A 19,042-nucleotide genomic window follows, 5' to 3' on the forward strand; every position below is an offset into this window, starting at 1 on the left:
TAGAATTTCAAAACATAAACCCTATAATAATAATAATAAATACATCAAAGTGACAATACTTTTGCAGCTAGATTTCCCCCCAAAACTGTTCAGCCCTTATCCATACCAAACTATGTTACAAATCCACCAAACTGAAAAGTAATAAATATATTACTTATTTATTTCCTCTTCCTCGCCTTTGGATATTGATTATCTGTATTTAAAGACAGCCAAGGAGACGTTTGGGGCCTAATTAGATGAAGGTCACTGCAGTGTGGTAATGGCTCAGTTAAAGGGTCTTAATGAGCGCCTTCATGTGAAACCGCTGTTCCACACAAATAACAAGATGTTTGTGCGTATGTGTATTTGTAGATCAATACCAACTGTGTATATGTACAGGGGGGAGAAGTTGCACTGAAAGTCCAACTGACATGTTTAATTATACAAACCAACTCCAAAACGTACTTTGAAAGCATAAAAGAATGCAAAAGTTAATATACAGTGATGAAACAGTGACAAAATTAAATAAATTAAGTAGTCGAATTATGAATCAATAACTAAGATAAATTAAATTATGATAATTGTTGGTAATACAAGTACAATGCAATGCCCTGTGTAACAACCATACATTACAACATTAACATTACACAGTGCATTATACCAATGATGTAGGTATTATGTATTAAGTTTACTGTAAAATAAACTTTTTAAATCATTTTATGTATGAAGAGTGTGTTAATAGTCAATCAGCAAATTATACTTTATAATTAGCCTTAAATCATGAAGAAGGGTTACTAAGCCTTAATCATTATTAATGGACCATTTATTCATTATGTATTAAGTCTTTATTCATGCCCAAACTTTCTGAAAATATCTATCAGGCTTTTACATTTATTTGGTATAATGAGATTTGCACTTCTACGTATTTGGAGTTGAATGTGTACATTTTAGCATGCTCAGTTACAAACATGAGTCCCAGTCAGTCTCAAGGTCATAAGTGTCCAGGAAGTCTGTAGAAAAGACACTAGGGGGCGTCGGTGTGGCTAACTTTGGTAAATCTTTGCCATCATCTTCCTCTATTGTAAGGTCCAACCAGTCCATGGTGTCTATAGCCCGCTCATGTAAACATGTGCCCGGTTCTGTGTCCAGCGTGTCCATGGGAGAGTGGGGGTGGTCCAAGATACTCGGGGTGCACAACATTTGACTGTGGAGGTCGTCAATCAGAGTCAATGGACCGCCGGGCTCCACCCCGAGTAGTGGCTTACCCATAGTGCTTTCTAAAAAGTCCTCGAGTCGCCCCGTCTTTTTCTGCTCCACAGCACTCGGTGACTTATGGGGTGCTGAGGGTGCAGTATTGATGAGGTCAAGGCAGGGGGCAGCAGCGGGTGACAGCAGTGGGTGGAGTGGTGAAGATGGACTGAGAGAGGAGGAAGAGCAGTGGAGGTGGTTTAAGGCTGGATCAGGAGCTGGTTTGAATCTAGAAATATCTGCAGAACAAACACGATGTTAGTGATTGTGTAAATATGATAGTATTGCTAACTGTGGGTACATGCTACCTCCTGTCTTCAGTATGATGTCAATGAAGTCTTCTTGCGCTGTATCCTGGAACCAACATAAATGTATAAGGTCAGGTGATATTGGTCATTGTTATGTATTTATTCAGGATGACATGAGCAATCATACTTTGGTGTCAAATGGAGAGGGAGTCGGAGAGAGAGGACTGAAGAGGAAGTCCAGACTGGAGCATATTTTCTGTTTGGAGATGGGATAAATATAATTGTAGTAATGACCTCTATTATGTATAAATATGGCAAATATTGTTGTATTGTTCTCTCACATTTAGAGAAGCACATGAGTCCTCGGTGGTGTCAGAGGTCTCAGTCTTCTCATGTAGCCTTTCCGTGGTGTTGTGCTGCTGCTGCTGCTGCTGCTGCTGCTGCTGCTGCTGCTGCTGCTGCTGCTGCTGCTGCTGCTGCTGCTGCTGCTGCTGCTGCTGCTGCTCAAGTCCTGCGCTCTCAGCCTGGAGTTCATGAAAACACAAAATGACAGTCTTGTAACTGCTCTGTTCTTCAGACTTTGTTCCTTCTAATGACATCCTTCATACTTAGCTGCACAAACATCCACCTGTCACCCTCACAGACACAGATGAACAGCAGAACCAGAGCTGAGTGTGAGTTTGCTCTACTAAACTGCACTATTAATAGTGTCATGGAGATCCTGGCGAGCACAGCTGAAGGCTGCTGACTGCAGCAGTATACAGTAAACACCACATTATTCACACAGTGCACCTGCACGCAGACACACGCCACGTCTCAATTAGCTCTTTGTATGCTGTCTATTAACGACATAAATCACTGTAATGGCATTTGTCATCAAACTAATTAGCAAAGCAATAATAATCTGCATCAGGCTGGTGTCAGACTTTTATCGTGGACTGAAGTCACCGTCTCAAACAGAATACTTAATGTATTAGACTTTGGCTGTGTGACAGGGGCGCTGTCTCTGCCATGAGCTGATAGACTCATTCTGAGTATTTCCGCCGTCAAATCACATTCAATACAACTGCTCGGCTGCATTAGCCTGTTGGCTTGCTTCTGATATTTATTTTTCTCAAACATGAAATTCCCTCTGCTGCCAGTAGATGGAGTCTGTATCTCAGTTCCTCATGCAGGATTTTTTTTCCCCGAAACCTTTTTTGTTGTTCTAAAACATGAGATGCCAAACTAAAGGTACTCAAGAGCATGTTTAAAGACTAATATCAATACAAATAATAATAGTTGTCCTTTAACACAAACTCATTTGATGGAATTGATTTCCTCTTGTGTGTGTGCAGAATCTCACTTTTGTGCTTTGCTGCGTGAGATCTCCCATGTGCATAATCGCCCTGGCTTCATTATCAACACAAGGCAGCTGGGCAGAGCTGTGTCCAGGGAGCTTTGAGGTAGACCACTGCAATCGCTGAGGGGAAAACAAACAAAGACCAACCACAATGGGATTTAACATTCTAGCATCTAATAATGATCGTAAAACACAAAACAGCCTACCTGTAATGAGATGGATTTGGATGCGTTCCCATTGGCTTGACCCTCTGTGATATGATTGGTCAGTGTGATCAGGAAATGGTTTCCGTTGCTGTCAGTGACTATAGCTGGCATGGAGTCGCTCTTCAGATTAAATGGAAGTAAGTGATTGATCTTCTGTTCAGGACACACTGGGGAAACCTGTGTATGGAAACACATTGGATGGTGACACATGGATTGATGAGCACCAAACTGGTCTGGCAAATGCTCTTTTATACAGCATTATTTGTGTACTTCGTGCTTGAATGTGTTATCTCTCAATATGTAATGAAAAATGTCACATTCTCGTCAAATTGGCTGGATAAATTCTTTGAGTAAAACCAAACAACATGTTTCACTTCCTTTTTTGCTTACCTCTAAAGATTCCTCTTTTGACTGTTTAAGATCTATCTTGGTCTGGATTTGAATTTGTTGACACTCTGTGGACTGCCGCTGCTGCATTAGGTTTTTCTGTTGCTTTAGTCTTATCTTTTGCTTTAGCAGAATCTGTTGTGAGTCGAGCTTCATTCTTTGCCCGTGTCGGGGGGATTTCGGCTTCTTCTCCTGACACACGTTCTCTTGTTTGTGCAGATTCTCTTCTCTCTGACTGTGCATCTGACTCGCCTGCGGCTGACTGTGGAGTTTGCTCTGTTGTTGAAGTAAAAGTCTGTGAACTGCCTGTTGATGTCGGCCATATTGTTCCGTGTGTCCATTCGTTATCTTTGCGTTGAGCTGTGGTCCACTTTCCATATTGTTTTCATCTTCAATTTCTTGCTTAACCTTCACACCAAAGTCACCTTTCGAAAATGGTTGCTTTACAGACTGATTGCTTTTATCTGGAGGTACCACTCTCAAAAAAAGCCTCTTTTCTGCTTTTTGCTCCTCCCTCCTCCTCTTCTCCAGTTTAATTTTGAGCATATCCACTAAGCGCTGGTTGTGCAACAGCAGCCTCTTAAGCTCCTCGATTTGGCGGTCCTTCTGACGCAACATCAAGTCTTTATCCACCAACATGGCCGGACACCTGGCAGCATGGCCCGAGTGGCATTTCTCTATGTAAAGAGAGGCTGGAATGGGGCTCAGCTGCTCTTCTTTGATGCTGATGTTTAGTTGTGGAGTTGGCGAAGCTTGATAGTCCGGCTGGAAATAACAGAAGAGATTAAGAAGCTGAACACCATTGTACCGGGTATAAAAGATCATGCAGGTTTACCATTTCTGCTTTACACTTTTTCGACTCAGTGATAAGAGTGGAATTTTGAATGGAAGTTGAAGACATTGGTGAGGAAGAACGGTCTCCAGAGTTCTTGATTTGATGAGTGTAACTGTTCGGTTTGACAGCTACGGGGGAAAAAATGACAAACGTATATCAAATGTTATAAGCTATGTATGAGTAAGTGGATTACAATACAGTTTTACAGATCAGAAAGGGTGTGGCTGCTGGCAAAATGTATTTAATAGCAATGGGCAAGTCATGTTTGCTTCTACATGTGTGTGAATGGATCTCTAGATGTACAAAACGTTGGTTTAGTTCCCAAAAGAAGATGGCTGCTGACCCAGGGAGTGATGATCTTTCGGAGCTGTTTTTGACGCCTTTGCCGCTCCCTCCGCCCCCGGCTCTTTGGCCCCTCCTGCAGGCTGAGACCTGCTGGTTCTCCCTGCCTGGTGCGCCCTCAGCCTCTCAATCAGGTCGCTCTTGGTGCCAGACACGGTGAGGCCTCTCAGCTTCAGCTCTGCCTTGAGTTCAGCGACCTGACAGGAGACAAAGTGGAGAGAGATTGAAGGAGAAGGAGTGAACGGAAGCGCAGAGGTGAGAATAATTTGAGAGGAAGAGAGAAAAGGTTTATGGAAAACAAGGGAGAAGACTGAGCCATCCATCAATGTCGTAGAACTGCTTTTCAGCGACGACGGCTTTCTTCAAAAACTTCAACTTTGGTTTATTTACAGCGTGCTGTATTTGAGGTGCTTACTGTTTTATTGTGCTTTATCCTCACTATAAACAGCTTTAACTCAATTGCTCTATAATGTCCTGTGCATTCCTGGGCCAGTTTTGAACCAGACGCATTTATTTTAAGTCGTTTAAGATTAAATAGTGCTATTGATATGTGTAGAATATATGTATATTTAAAATAATGATGCAAATGTGTCATATATTATAATGATATTGCAGACATAGCATAATTAACATGGCCTCTTTCATCTCCACATTAATCACAAATTACAATCATGATAAACATATACTTTTTTCACTGATATAATCAAGATTTTAAAATAGTTTTCTCTCCAGTTGGATTCAAATGTAATATTAAGCTTAGAAAGTCCAAATAATTGCTTGCAATAGTAGATGCTAATATTTCTTCTTCAGAGGTCATTTTCTATGTGGGCAAACCTCTGTGTAATACATATAAAAATGTCTACCATGTTTGCCACACTCCAAAAATGTATATATATGAGGGCCCTAACATCCAGTATCAATATAGTATTTCAATAGTTCAGACTTGGACTTATGTACTATGGGAGACTTCTACCTTCAGTTCTTCCAGGTTCGGGGGCAGACTGCTCGACCTGGCGTTCTCCTCTGCTGGAGCTTTGAGACCGCCGGCTAAAGGGGTCTCCACAGGTTGTACTGAAGAGGGTTGCTCATGGTCAGACTGCCTAAAAGAATAGAAGTATCGTAAGTAACTAGTTTTAGGCTGCACTTGTAGTAATTGACGTGAATTGTCGGGTTTGTCTGTATTGTAGTGTTTGTGTTCATGTCTCCTATTTGATTGTGTATGTTTCTGTGTGTTTGACCTTTTCCTATTCATGTGTAAGAATGAAATGAGGATCCAGTTGACTCTTTTTGAAGCCTTACGGTTGTGGTTGGGTCTGGCCCATGTTGCGCTGTCTCTTCTGCTGGTTGAGGATCTGCAGGTGGAGGAAGAGCTGCTGCTGCTGGAGCAGTTTGGCATAAGATGAATCCAGTTTAGGAGGAGCCTCTTTATCCACCTTCTGATCCGGAGGGATGTACTCGTGGTACTTCAGCTTTTTCATCTGAACCGTAAACATGTTACATTTTTACTAATTAGACCTTCACTTACAATGTTAGCTATTTTACAAAAAAAAATCATTGACAAAAATCATAACCTTTTGCGGATGCCTAACAAGCACCAAATAATATGCTACAAGAAAATACATATTCTATAGATTTTTGCTTTTTTTTAACCCAGATTATATAGTTTACTATTTTACTACTTCTATTACTAATATTATTTTTGTGTAGGTTCAATCTTGCTCTCGTAATGAAAGAGAAATCTATGATATATTGCTTCTGATGACATACCTTTGGCTTATCATCTTTGGGTTTCTTGTGTTTTTGGATACAGTGATCAGAGTTCAGCTTCTGCTTGTTCTACAAAAGAGTGACAACTTTGTAACACAATTGAGACAATTCCTTATGTCTGGACAGCGGAGCGTTGTACCTTATGCAACACATTCGTATACCATACCTCAGCAGTTATCCTCTGGGCACATGTCGACAGAGGAGTGGTCAACTTCAGAGGCGAGTCAATAGAATCCTGTTTGGAAGTTAGTGTTTGAGAAGCAGTGATGACTCCATGGTGCACAAACCGGCGGTTGTTACCTGTGCGGGTGAAGGGGCCAGAGTCAGTGTGAGTGTACCACAGGGCAGAGGCGAGTCTTGGCTGTCAATACTGTCCTCTTCAGCTGACGAGAGCTCATCTGAGGCCTTTAAAAACACTGTCTCTAAAAAAGAAAAAAGAAAATATCGATTGTAGCTTCAATTAGACAAGATTTTTGTGTATATTATGGCATGAATAGACAATTATCAGACATGTTGAGCATCGAGTTAAGGGTTTGTCTTGCTTATTTGAAATATTGAGATGGATAAGATACATTCTGGTTTGAAATATGCTTTAAATGGGCCATGTCATGTCTGGAGTCTGACACACACATTCCCGCTTTTCACATCGCTCTGAGATGTTCCCATTACCCTCTCCCTGAACATATCATCATGTCATTATTGTGAATTTGTGGAGTCAAGCCACCTGCCAGGCTTGCAAGGACAACAGCGTCTTTTATTCACACTTTACTGGATTACTGGAGCTGATGTGGGCGGTACAACGCTCCGCTGTCCATTCATTTAGCACACGTGGGCAATGATGAAAAGACAACACGGGCGCGGATTTGATACCTTCTGATGAAATTACGGGGTGCTGGCATGTTGTTTGTTTGTATGTTGATCAGCGTGACTCCAGGTCCCTCTGCTGTTAGGCTGTAAAAGGCCATAATTTGATTGTGTTTATTGTTTCGAAATGACAGCGAAGAATCAGATAATTACATTTTACCGTATTACACCTGCGCCTTCTCTACCGCACATCAATCAAGCAGATGAATCCATTGTGTAATATCTGAAGGTGCCAACATTCCACATTGACAGACGGTGAAGCAAAAGTTTGTCGGCAGCACATTAGAGCTAACAGTGAAAATCAAAAAGGCAATGTAAAAAGTTATACCTTTAGCATAAGAAATTGCATCTATTTACAGACGTTTGATGGGCAGAGGTGGTTTATTGCTATTTACTATAACTATAATCATTAACCTTCAAGTATATGTTTCAGTTGCTTGAAGATGTAGATGGCATTTCATTTCACAGCAATGTAGACTAGCACTTTTCTGTCACCAACGGGCACTCAAAGCACTTTACCTCACGGATGACACCCTTTTCACCTCATAAAGTGCTGCTGTACTTTGTGTAATGTGATGTGTTCTTGTACATATCCCAAGCCACAGCATTCTGACAACTGAAAGTAACGAAGTATTAATGTAAACATGCTGTGCTTAATGCATTTTGAGTAGTTTTTACATTGGATACTTAATTTTTTTGAGTACTTATGTTTACTTCAGTACATTTTACATTTTCACTACATTCTGTTAACTGGACTGAAGTGTAGAAAGTACTTTCCTTATGTTTTTAAGCACATTTATGATGACAACATGCCTGAAGGTTTTGACTTCAAGTCCTGGTTTTGAGCAAACAAAAAGGTATAAATGATAAAAAATTACCAGAAAACAATTGATTCAGTTGCCACTGTTTTACTCCTAAAAGTACATTTTCAAACAGCTACTTCCATACTTATACTTAGATTATTTTAGGAGGTACTTTTACTTAACTAAATTGAAGGAGTCTTAATCCTGCTTTATTGCAGTGTTAATCCAAAAGTGATAAAAGCTCTTATGCATTCTTCCATTTAAAACCTTTGTCCAGCAACAACCTTTCAATACCTTAACTGGCCTGGATGAATTATTTTGGACTAACTTAACAAATACTGCTGGATGTCCAGATCCATGGGTTTTAGAATAATGAAAAATCAGGACTGGTGATTCACAATTTAAAACAAAACATGACATCTATTGAATGGAAAAAATCCTCAAAATGTCACATATAACTCCAAGTGTCCAGATGCACATTTTAGCCATCCACAATGACAGATTTCTGATGGTGGGGAAAGTCTTAAGTCACAGTCAGGGGTCGCAAATCACAGTGAGACGGGGACGATTAAACGATTAAACATTGTTGTATGATCAAAGACGAGTTAAGGTTTATATCAAGCGTAGCTGACATTTTGGAATATCACACATCTACAATAGATCTCTGTCAAACACGCCTCAACAGTAAACACAAGCGCTCCTCGAAGCAACAGCAGAAGAGCCGTGAACAGAACCATCTCCCCCTGTATTTCTCTTTCATTCAGTAACTTTTACAAACACAAAAACACCGTCACCTGAACCATCGCACAAGCTTAACATGAAGCGGGGCTAATTTTAAAACAACACTTCTTTTGGTCATTACTGGGCGATCTAAAAACAGGCAGTTGTAATGAAAAAGGTCAAATCAAGGGTCATTTAATCTGTAGCGCCACCCACAACACATGACAAATGGCTGTGTAGTAATGCGAGGCGCTGCGCTTTTAATGAGCCTGTAATTGTCCTAATGGTAGATAATTGCTTTCATTAACACCGTGATCATCTCCGGCTACAGACAGTGACGGAGGAGACGTCTTCAGTTCCTGTCTGTCAAGCGCGCGTAAGGAGCCAGCCATAATTCACTCGACCCCATCTCGAACTTTGGGAACATCAATTTGCAGCAGGTGTGACATGGCGGGAAAAGTTTCAGATCCAGTGTTGGCATGTGAGAGCCAGATGAGAGGAGATATTAGTGTAATCATGAACACAGAGGAGGGAGGGAGGAGGGCAGGAGGGACAGCCTGGACCAGCATGCCGTGGGTGGTGAGTGTTCCTATTTCGCATCGGCCTCCATGTAAAAACAGATTCAATATTATGCTGTAAACATGAGTGTCGAAGTAACAGCTGTGAACAAAAACTAACTGAGTAACAGAATGCTCGCCCACGCACTGAAAAACTGCAGATGTAGCTTTGTAAAAGTTAGAAAGTTGTGCCTTTTATCTTCTACTGTAAAGGTTAATTGTTGTTTTTATTATTATCTCTGCCTACTGTATCTCCCCCTTCTATTTCAGGAGGTACTGACCAAGCAGGCAGCCCTAAATTGAAAATGCCCCCATGTATTTATCACCAAATACATTATGAAAATGAACAAGCCGATGCGATCCCTCAGTGGTCCAGGGTAGACAAGGTTTTAAAGGCATTCTCAATACAACACCAACACAGAGGGAGGTAGTTTATTTGTTTTCATTGCCGTGAGGAAGGCTGCAATGAGAATGACATTGGCAAAACCAAACAAACGACTGTATCAACACAGCTACAACTCTGGTTTACCATCGAAGCCACTGATACTGTAATATTTGCAGCAGGGAGAAGGGATGGTCTGAAACAGGAGTGAAGAAGGATATTTTTTGTTAACAAAGAAAACTTTTTTTTAAATACCAACAGTAGTAGAGATACAAATATTCAAAACTGTTTTTCAAAAGTCTTATAATGCTTTTTTCCATACATATTTTCAAAGCGAAAAAGTCTAACTTCATGGATTTTACGATAAAACAACAGCAGAAACAATTGCCAAAAACGCACTAACCTGTCGTGTGCTAATACAATGCTAATGTGGTGAGTGCAGCCTTAATAATGAGGCATAAATCTCAGTAATGGCTTGCTCAATCACTTATGTAATTGAATGTTCATAATTAGCAACAGCAATGTGCAACTGTGAGCCTTCTTCCAGCTGTTTTAAATACCAGCTGTCCAATAAAAGCACTCCATTTGGTGTAAACGCTCGTACAAAAATTGGATCACCACGGATGGGTGGCTCTTTTCTCTGGGGCGTGTTTGAATAAATACAATCAATCCTGGAAATGTGTTGAACCAATTCATTTTTAAAAGGCCAGGAATCATTCACTGACACGCAATACAATTTTGATGGATTCAACAAAATGCATATTTCATTACTTATTTGCAATTTTTAAAAGAGTGAGTTTTATGCCTGACTAAATACATGTGGATTGTTATGATGACTTGACCAATCTGATTCATACAAACCAGTAAAAGTTAATTATTGAATATATAAATCTAGTAAGGAAACTTTCAAAAATGTGTAAAACTAAATAATTGGTCATAATAATGTATATAGTATATGTGTATGTGGAATGTGGGTATATGTGCATGCACTTGTGTATGTGCATATTTATGTCTGCATAGATTTAACTTTTATTTATGAAAGAGGTTGCTCTGCATATGTTTTATGTTCTATAAAATCAACCACAAGCCCACTCCTTTTTCAGCTGGCTAATTGTATATTTTTTTATGAATACTGTACATTGTTGAGGCTAAACCTGTTCATTGTGATTTATTCGCTTGAATAAACTAAGCTAACATTGCAAAGCTTAATGGCCTAAAGCCTTCGTTAGTTGCTCCCCTGTCCCGTCATGTTTGACAGCTCACCTATGAAGGCCGTCTTGATGTTGGAGTGAACAGGCAGGATGTTCTTGTGGATGAGCTCCATTGGCCCGGGCCGCTGGGAAATCTTATCGTTCAGATCGTCCGCGAGACGAGCCCTTTTCTGCAGCACTGAATCTTCGGCTGTCACCTCTGAAAGCACACACAGGAGGACTTTATGGACCTTCGTGTCAAAACACCATCAATGTCTGCCAGCAGGTGGAGTGTGGACAGACAGGGTCACGGCACGCCGCTCACCCTCCAAGATGTGCATTCTGATCAGCTCCGTGCGCTCCGGACGCTTCTGGATCTTCCTCTTCAGATAGTCCTCTGTCTGCACAAAACATACATTTTAGGACTGAATGAAACAAAGAAAAATGTCATATGCAAACAAGTGACAGATGAAGATTGTGGAGTTTCAATATTTATAGTATGTGCACTGCTGGATGACTTTTTCTTATTTTTTGGTAGTACACTATATCATCTGAGTTGAAAGTTTTGTACTCTTGATTTAAGATATGAGTCAGTTCATTTAGAAAAGTGTATATTGTGATTATCTATTATTATTATTACTATTACTACTATTACTATTATTATTACTGCTTACTGTATTAGGTGCATAAAGTGGTCTTCAGTATTATAGTTTTCTGCCGCAATATACATTACACTTCAGTCTTCATGTACTTATAGCCTCTGTTGTAAATTACAATATAGTTTTTATTCTTGTATACAGTATATATAATATTTTTTGGAGGCACTAACGATAAATGGGGTGGGCCATAATTGGTTCACATTATATATTTTGTTCACACTTGTTATTTGGTCTTATATTGAGCCCATTTTAGTCCTGGTGTGAACTTGATTTGGTCCTGTTCTAGTCCTTATTTTTCTGGTTTAGTCTCAATTGTGATGGGGTATATGTGCAAGTGTTAGAATATCCCCTTGTAATGTAGTTATTTGACTGTTATTCACTCACCCGTGCACGTTCAAGGCTCCGTTTCTGCTCATGGAAGGAGGTTGAACCTTTCAGGGCTGGACACAGAAACGCATTGATTAATGTGAAGCCGTGTTGGAAAAATTCATATTAATAAATGACAATGGAGTTAAAAAACACAGTGTTCGGCTTTTAGGGCCCCCTAGTGGTTGTGGGCCCCATGTGCATGTGCCTAATCTGCTTTTGGATTGAGAATATACATACTCAAAATCTATCTGGCTAATATATCTGAGAAAAAATGGTGCGTGTCTTATGTTTTATTATATTTTTACACATTATTACTCAACGCATTAGAGTCTGTGCCGTAGTGGTCCAATTACCAGGCAGTGTTAAAAGGTTGAAATATCAAACTCCTCGGGGTATCTGCTCCATCAGTGGTGTTTTCAAGTGGGCCCTGCTCTTACAAAAGACTCCAATAGCACTTCTGTGGCACTATAATTATGCAAAAGGCTGGGATTAGTGCTACTGCAAACCTTAATGCCTGTGGGCTCCTGTGACTTTTAAATATGAAGTAGAAGAACAAGGATGTTATACCAGAGAGACCCTCGTGTAAGTGCTTTAAGCCTTTAGCATTTGGTTTTGTGGTGAGAAAATACCTTTACAGCTACAGGTAAGTATGAATATTTTTGTATACATTTTTGTATAAACCTTCTGTAGTAGCATGAGATGCTCAGTTTAGCATGACATCGAACAACCAGGCAATTTGGGACCTCTGGAAAATGTAGTGGCACATTTTATTCCAAGATCCTGCCCATTATGGCAGTATCCATCTTTCTAAAATGTAATTCTGTAAAAAGACTATACAATGACTATTGCAACTTTGCTCTTGTTTTTCGAGATGATATGAATAAATTCTATAGATGGTAGTTTTGACTTTTTAGTTTCCATAGCTTCCACTCATAGCTTGAACAGGCCAGTAACCAGCACAAATAACCCGAGGCATGCGCTGATGAATGCAAGAAACAGCAGATATTGATTTCTACTGTACGCCTCATCTCAGTGAATCTTCCACCGTATAAATATGTAATTTGTGTAAACTGCAGTTCTTCCTCTCATACTCATACTCAGCTCTTATGGAGCTTGTATGTGATGCATTGTAGGGACACTGGACAATCATATCTTCAAAGTACAGACATCCAGACATATATTTTTTAATACAAATTCTAAATATAAGCAATTATTTGCCATGTAAATCATTTCAAACACTGCTTGTAAAAGCAAAGAAGCGTACCTTTGCTCTTCTGTACCCTCCTACTCCAGGGAACAGTGACCAACCAGAAACTTTAGGCACCTAATCCAGTCTGCTCATATGTGTGTGTATATATATATATATATGAAAAGCGAAAGGTTAAGATCAAGGTCAAATTGCCATCAAAACCAGTTGCTGATGATAATGTTGGTAAATTGGCTAAATGCTGTACTATAGGTGCCGAAGACTTAAAATATGCAGTAAAAATCATACCCCCCTGTACCCTTCTTCTTTGAATTCCACAGTAACAGCAGCTTACAGTACAGACAGGAAGCATGTGGCAGCTCATGTAGCATACTGTATTTCCCAACACTCACTAAAGTGTCGGATTAACCCAGAGACTCTGCTGCTGGTACCTGCTCAGCCTCAGGGCACTTGGCTGAGCACTCTAGGGACCCCACTCTCTCTCACGCTCTCTCTCTCTCTCACCCATCCCTCACCCCTAACCCAACCACAGAGTAGCTATAAGACAACCTGTATGTCAAGTATTTTCACTATATTTGAGTGATGGGATCCTTGATAAGTTGGCCTGGGACTGCTTTGGCATGGAATGAAAATGGAAGTAGGCAGCCTGATGAAAAATGGGACAAAGGGAAGCAGGGAAGAACAGGGGAGGACCGCGAGGTCGCAGGAAAAATACACTATTATGTGCATCAGTGGCTTCGTCATAGCCTTTTGACATCATCTGAAATGTTCATGTCAGGGGCAGTTACATCAGTGGTCTGTTTTATTATTGTGATGTGGGCCATATTTTTAGTAAAAGGACATCATTTAAGGTCGCTGGCCTTATGGCTGCCTTGGTTTAGCTCGAGAAGTCTGTTGTTTATAACACCACTATTTATATGAGCTGAAACATACTCACACAGGACGGCCTTGTTCACTGCGCTTTTAAGTTCCAATCATAGTCTATAGCCTTTACCTCTCAACTAATCACCTCTCAAGACTTTCACACAAATGCACTCTCTCTCTCCTTTATCCTTCTGCTGTTTCAACCCTGCTCAAAACCATTGACTTGCCGCCGCAGCATCATTTGCCTCCCCAGCCTCTCCATCATCTCCTTTTGACTATCACCAGTGTCCAGGGTGTAGTTTGTAAGAGTTGGTATTTTCCTCATCAAATCAAATTGTTTGCTTGTATTCTGCTTTACAATTGACACACAACATTGGAATATGGAAACCGGCCCACGAGACTTTAAACCGGGACGAGGGGGCTTTTTTACTCTCCCGCACCTTGGATACTGTCTTGAAGAAGTTGAACTGTAGATGGCGCTGTCGTCACACAGGATTTAGTGCCGTCGTCCAGGAGGAAGACGACAGTAAATCCAGTGTAAAACAAGACATAAAACTGTGAACACTGCGAGTGTCGAACTGTCAGGTGTGATAAACAAATTCTGGCCTGGTAAAAGAATCCCATAAAATAATAGCAGTTACCATAGACATAAACATATCCTTCTCATCTGTGTGTTCTCTGAGTTATTGGCCTCAACCTGTCGGTTTATCTAGTTGTGCTCATTAAAACTTGAGCTTGAACTTGCAGGCATTACAGTCGCTTTGTAAAATAGAGAGTGACCAGGCTAATGCTACAGTTACATTTAGACAAGATATATTTAAATACTGGATTGGTTCCTAGGTTTATTTTGAACTGTTATTTACAACATGAGTATTATGTTACTTACGTGGAATGATGCCCTGGTTGACCAGCTCTTCTCGGGTTCTTCTCTGCTGTAGCTTCAACTGGAGGACTTCAAATAAAGACAGACGCTTAGACAGATTATTTACCAATTGATATGATATTTTACTAACACAAATACACACATTGAAATGAAGAACAGAAGGTGTTTATGAAAAGTTGTTTTTGTGACTATATAGATGCTCACTACTTCAGTGGGTCCTGAAAGGTCTTTGAACTTGCACATGAGCGCTCCAGAGGTGTTAAACAGCGGCTATGCACCGTGAGAAAAAGCTGCTTCTGGAAGACTGTTTATGGTTTATTTCCACATCAGTGACCAAAATTGTAATACTAAAGTTTCACAATTGATTTAGAACATATACACTGCTCCTTACGTACATTTTGATCACATCATTCTTTAGGACTATGTCAAACAAAGACATAACCAAAGCTTGGTTACTGGAGCCTAATGCAAAGGTCGGTGGTTCGGTCGCAGCTTGGACTATTTCATATTGTCCTTGAACAAGACATTTTATCAGAGAAAGTGGTATCTGAGCGATTAGTGGTGATTTGACGGGCCAATGGTGCAGATAGGCCGCCTCGCTTCAGGGCAGATGGCTGACCACCAAGTGTGCAGAGTGAATGAATAATGAAACTTTGTGCGTCTGGAAACGAGCTAAATTAAACTAATGCTTAAGTTACGTGACACAGATTCTAACATATCTCTGTACAATTTATACTATTTACATTTTAAATACCACTCTTGGATTATCGCTTACACATCTTAAATGGTTTTGCCCCGTGAAAAGTGACAGGCCAAATATGCAAAACTACTGAAAGGTAAACTTTTTCTCAAGCGGGTCCACCACCTGTTTATCCCCACGGAGATGATGACACTATTGCACCTATATCTCCAAACCACATGTTCATCCATCACCATGGGGACAAGCAGGTGAGGTTATTCTGCCAAGTTACAAATCAGATCTGTGGAGTGGATATGTGGGCCCTGTTTTAACTTTAGTGGACAGGACAGTGCAGCAGGAAATGGATGAGACGAACATGACGACAAGTGTAAAGCAACACTATAGAACCCACCCCAGGAAACTTGACCTACTTCCTTTAAAGAGTCAAATAAAATGTGTTATGATTCAAAAGGACAGTACGCTTAGTAGAATGGACCTGTCTTCCCTGCGCTATCACTATCTCCATTACAAACAGCTTTTCTTTCCTCTGATTCGTCTGGCTTCGAATGGTGCATAACAAAATCTACTTCTGTCACAGTCTTAAATCCATCCTCTTCCACATAAAACCGCTCTCTCTCTCTCTCTCTCTTTTTCAAAGCTCTCATGCCAACAGTGGACGAGCCGGTAGTGATGCAATGTGCTGATGCGGCCTCGAGAGTCATAGCTCACATGTTAACTGCGAGCGCACCTTCTCTTCACTTCACAACAGTCCAATACGGAGCGGAGGAGGTAATATGACCAGGAGAGCCACAGCTGCAGTGCCCGACGGCGGCTCGCCATCTGCCACCTGTGATAACTCCTCTCGAAGTGATGAGCAGGAGAAAAGGGGAAGGTCGCTAACTGTTTAGAATATGCTAAGCTGCCCTTGGGCCGTGCTCTTCTTACGGTGATGGACTGTTTTGTCTAAGTGGCAGAAGAATGGCTGCGTTAGGTGTGACGTGATGATTTGGGTGTAAAAGTGCAGTGATTCATTCTCAAATGTGGGTATCATAAACAGTATTCAAATGTGTTAACCTAAAGATAAGACTTGCTCACAGTGGGAAGAGTAAACAAAAGTCAAGTAATTATACAATTTGATTAATAAATTGACTAAATGTTCTTGCGTAAATGTTGCAAATAATAATAAAGAAGGGTGCTGTGTGGAAAGGGTGGGCAATATACCAAAAGATGCATTCACATTTTGTTTTTATTTATAATTTTTTGTGTCTGTGTTGGACCAAACAGCCACATTAGATTTTTTTTTTAAATAACACTGAATCAGGATATGATAATTTCACCAAATTAGAATATTGTCACAAAGACTCTAACAGATTATTTAAATATTTGCATGAAATAAAATGAGCTCAACTTAAATGTACAGTGTATTTTGTTGTGTAAAAGTGTAATCTTGAGTATAAGATAAGATAAGATAAGATAATCCTTTATTGTCCCACATGGGGAAATGTATTCATTTATACGAGGTCTTTATGATTTCCTCTTAATAAACAACTCATTTGATGTTTTTCAGTCAGGTTTTAGACCTCATCACAGCATTGAGACTGCTCTTGTCAAGGTGACAAATGACATCCGCCTGAACACTGACACGGGCAAAGCCTCAGTCTTAATTCTGTTAGATCTGAGTGCTGCTTTTGACACTGTCGATCATGGGATCCTCTTACAGAGACTAGAGGACTGGGTGGGCATCACTGGCACTGCCCTAAACTGGTTAAGGTCCTATCTGGAAGATAGGAAGTACTTTGTTGAAATTGGTAGCTGTGTCTCAAACCACATGACCCTGACCTGTGGAGTGCCCCAAGGGTCAGTCCTGGGTCCCCTTCTGTTCAACCTCTACATGCTGCCGTTAGGTCAGTTGATACGCAGTGAAAATGTGTCCTATCACAATTATGCAGACGACACTCAGATCTATGTTTCACTATCGGCAGGTGACTATGGACCAGTGGATTCACTCTGTCACTGCATCCAACAGATCAGTGTGTGGATGCAAAACAACTTTCTCCAGCTGAACTCAGACAAGACTGAAATAATCGTTTTTGTCCCACAGAAACAAAGAGAAAGTGTTAGCGGTCACCTCCAGAGTCTCGCTCTAAAACCTACAAACCAAATTAGAAATCTGGGGGTAATAATGGACTCAGACTTGAACTTTAATAGCCACGTCAAATCAATAATATCAGCAGCTTTTTACCATCTAAAAACATTGCCAAAATCAAAAATATAGTGTCAAAACCAGATTTAGAGAGACTTATCCATGTGTTTGTCTCCAGTAGATTAGACTACTGTAACGGCCTGCTCACTGGTCTCTCCAAACGAGCTGTAAAACAGCTGCAGTACATCCAGAACGCTGCTGCTCGGGTCCTGACTAGAACCAGGAAGTATGATCACATTAGTCCTGTTCTCAGGTCTCTGCACTGGCTCCCTGTGGCTCAGAGAATAGACTTTAAAGCAGCTCTGCTTGTGCACAAGTCTCTCCATGGCCTAGCACCAAAGTACATCTTGGATATGTTAGTGCCATATGAACCATCTCGGACTCTGAGGACCTCAGGGACCGGCCTCCTGCTGGTGCCAGAGTCAGGACAAAACATGGGGAATCTGCGTTTCAGTTTTATGCAGCTAAAATCTGGAACAGTCTTCCTGAAGATGTGAGACAGGCTTCTACTCTGACAATGTTCAAATCTAAGCTAAAAACAGTTTTGTTTAGCTGCGCATATGACTGAAAGGATTTTTTTTCTTTGCACTCTTCTCTTTTGTTTGTGATTTTATTAGTTTAGACAATCAGTTGGATTGATAATTTTTAATTTAGTTAATTTTATTGTATTTCTGTTTCTGTAATTTCTTTGTGATTTGAATGCATTTTTCCTGCTGTGTGAAGCACTTTGAATTGCCTTGTGTATGAAATGTGCTCTATAAATAAACTTGCCTTGCCTTTATGATACTAAAAACAACCAAAGAGTATTAGATTTGCCAGTGTAAAGTGCCACATGTTTTCACATTAGAGCGTCGCTGCACTTGGTGAACCTGGTGAGCCCGTTCCCCCTCTACACCCCCCTCTAGGCCCCCCTCTGTGTCCCTGCTCTATTTGTGTCCACGTTGTAACCCATGCACCCCCCTGACACAGACATGCACACTCAACAACTCCTGTCGGGAACAGAAGTACACTCTTTACTCCAGTCTCTTCTCGCTGTGGTTTTACTCCTACTTGAGCAATATATTTTACAGTGAACGATACTCTTACATCAAAGATCTTCCCACTGAAACTGATTCTACAAGGGACAAAAGTGTAATATGAAGATTTACATTTTTTCAATGCATTATTTTCTTGTTTTTTTTTTTCTATCCAGCTTTGATCATTGCATACAATCATTGTGTTCTTGGGCAAGACACTTCACCATCCTTAAAACCCCAGTACATCACTTTTAGACATCACTGTTTTCATTTTGTATGTTTTTATTGCACT

The 19,042-nt window shown here is 40.5% G+C and overlaps 1 protein-coding gene across 1 annotated transcript in view; it reads right to left on the bottom strand.

Moving 5' to 3' along the window:
- Positions 1–716: 716 nt before the first annotated feature.
- Positions 717–19,042, bottom strand: part of LOC140357806 (myocardin-related transcription factor A-like) — a 22,106-nt gene continuing 3,780 nt past the window's right edge. The window contains exons 2-20 of the mRNA XM_072442319.1: positions 14,856–14,921; positions 11,914–11,969; positions 11,196–11,271; positions 10,944–11,090; positions 6,655–6,776; positions 6,521–6,589; positions 6,355–6,423; positions 5,887–6,065; positions 5,561–5,687; positions 4,589–4,784; positions 4,246–4,373; positions 3,414–4,175; positions 3,024–3,200; positions 2,771–2,937; positions 2,261–2,267; positions 1,817–1,933; positions 1,663–1,731; positions 1,536–1,581; positions 717–1,466 (exon numbers count right to left, since the gene is read on the bottom strand). Of these exons, the coding sequence (XP_072298420.1) occupies positions 940–1,466; positions 1,536–1,581; positions 1,663–1,731; positions 1,817–1,933; positions 2,261–2,267; positions 2,771–2,937; positions 3,024–3,200; positions 3,414–4,175; positions 4,246–4,373; positions 4,589–4,784; positions 5,561–5,687; positions 5,887–6,065; positions 6,355–6,423; positions 6,521–6,589; positions 6,655–6,776; positions 10,944–11,090; positions 11,196–11,271; positions 11,914–11,969; positions 14,856–14,921 (3,107 nt within the window). The 3' untranslated portion in view covers positions 717–939. The remainder of the gene's footprint in view (positions 1,467–1,535; positions 1,582–1,662; positions 1,732–1,816; positions 1,934–2,260; positions 2,268–2,770; positions 2,938–3,023; positions 3,201–3,413; positions 4,176–4,245; positions 4,374–4,588; positions 4,785–5,560; positions 5,688–5,886; positions 6,066–6,354; positions 6,424–6,520; positions 6,590–6,654; positions 6,777–10,943; positions 11,091–11,195; positions 11,272–11,913; positions 11,970–14,855; positions 14,922–19,042) is intronic.

Source organism: Eucyclogobius newberryi, unplaced genomic scaffold (assembly GCF_026437365.1).
Source record: "Eucyclogobius newberryi isolate DKJ021-1_F unplaced genomic scaffold, fEucNew1.0.hap1 SCAF_13, whole genome shotgun sequence".
NCBI classification, from domain to species: domain Eukaryota; kingdom Metazoa; phylum Chordata; class Actinopteri; order Gobiiformes; family Gobiidae; genus Eucyclogobius; species Eucyclogobius newberryi.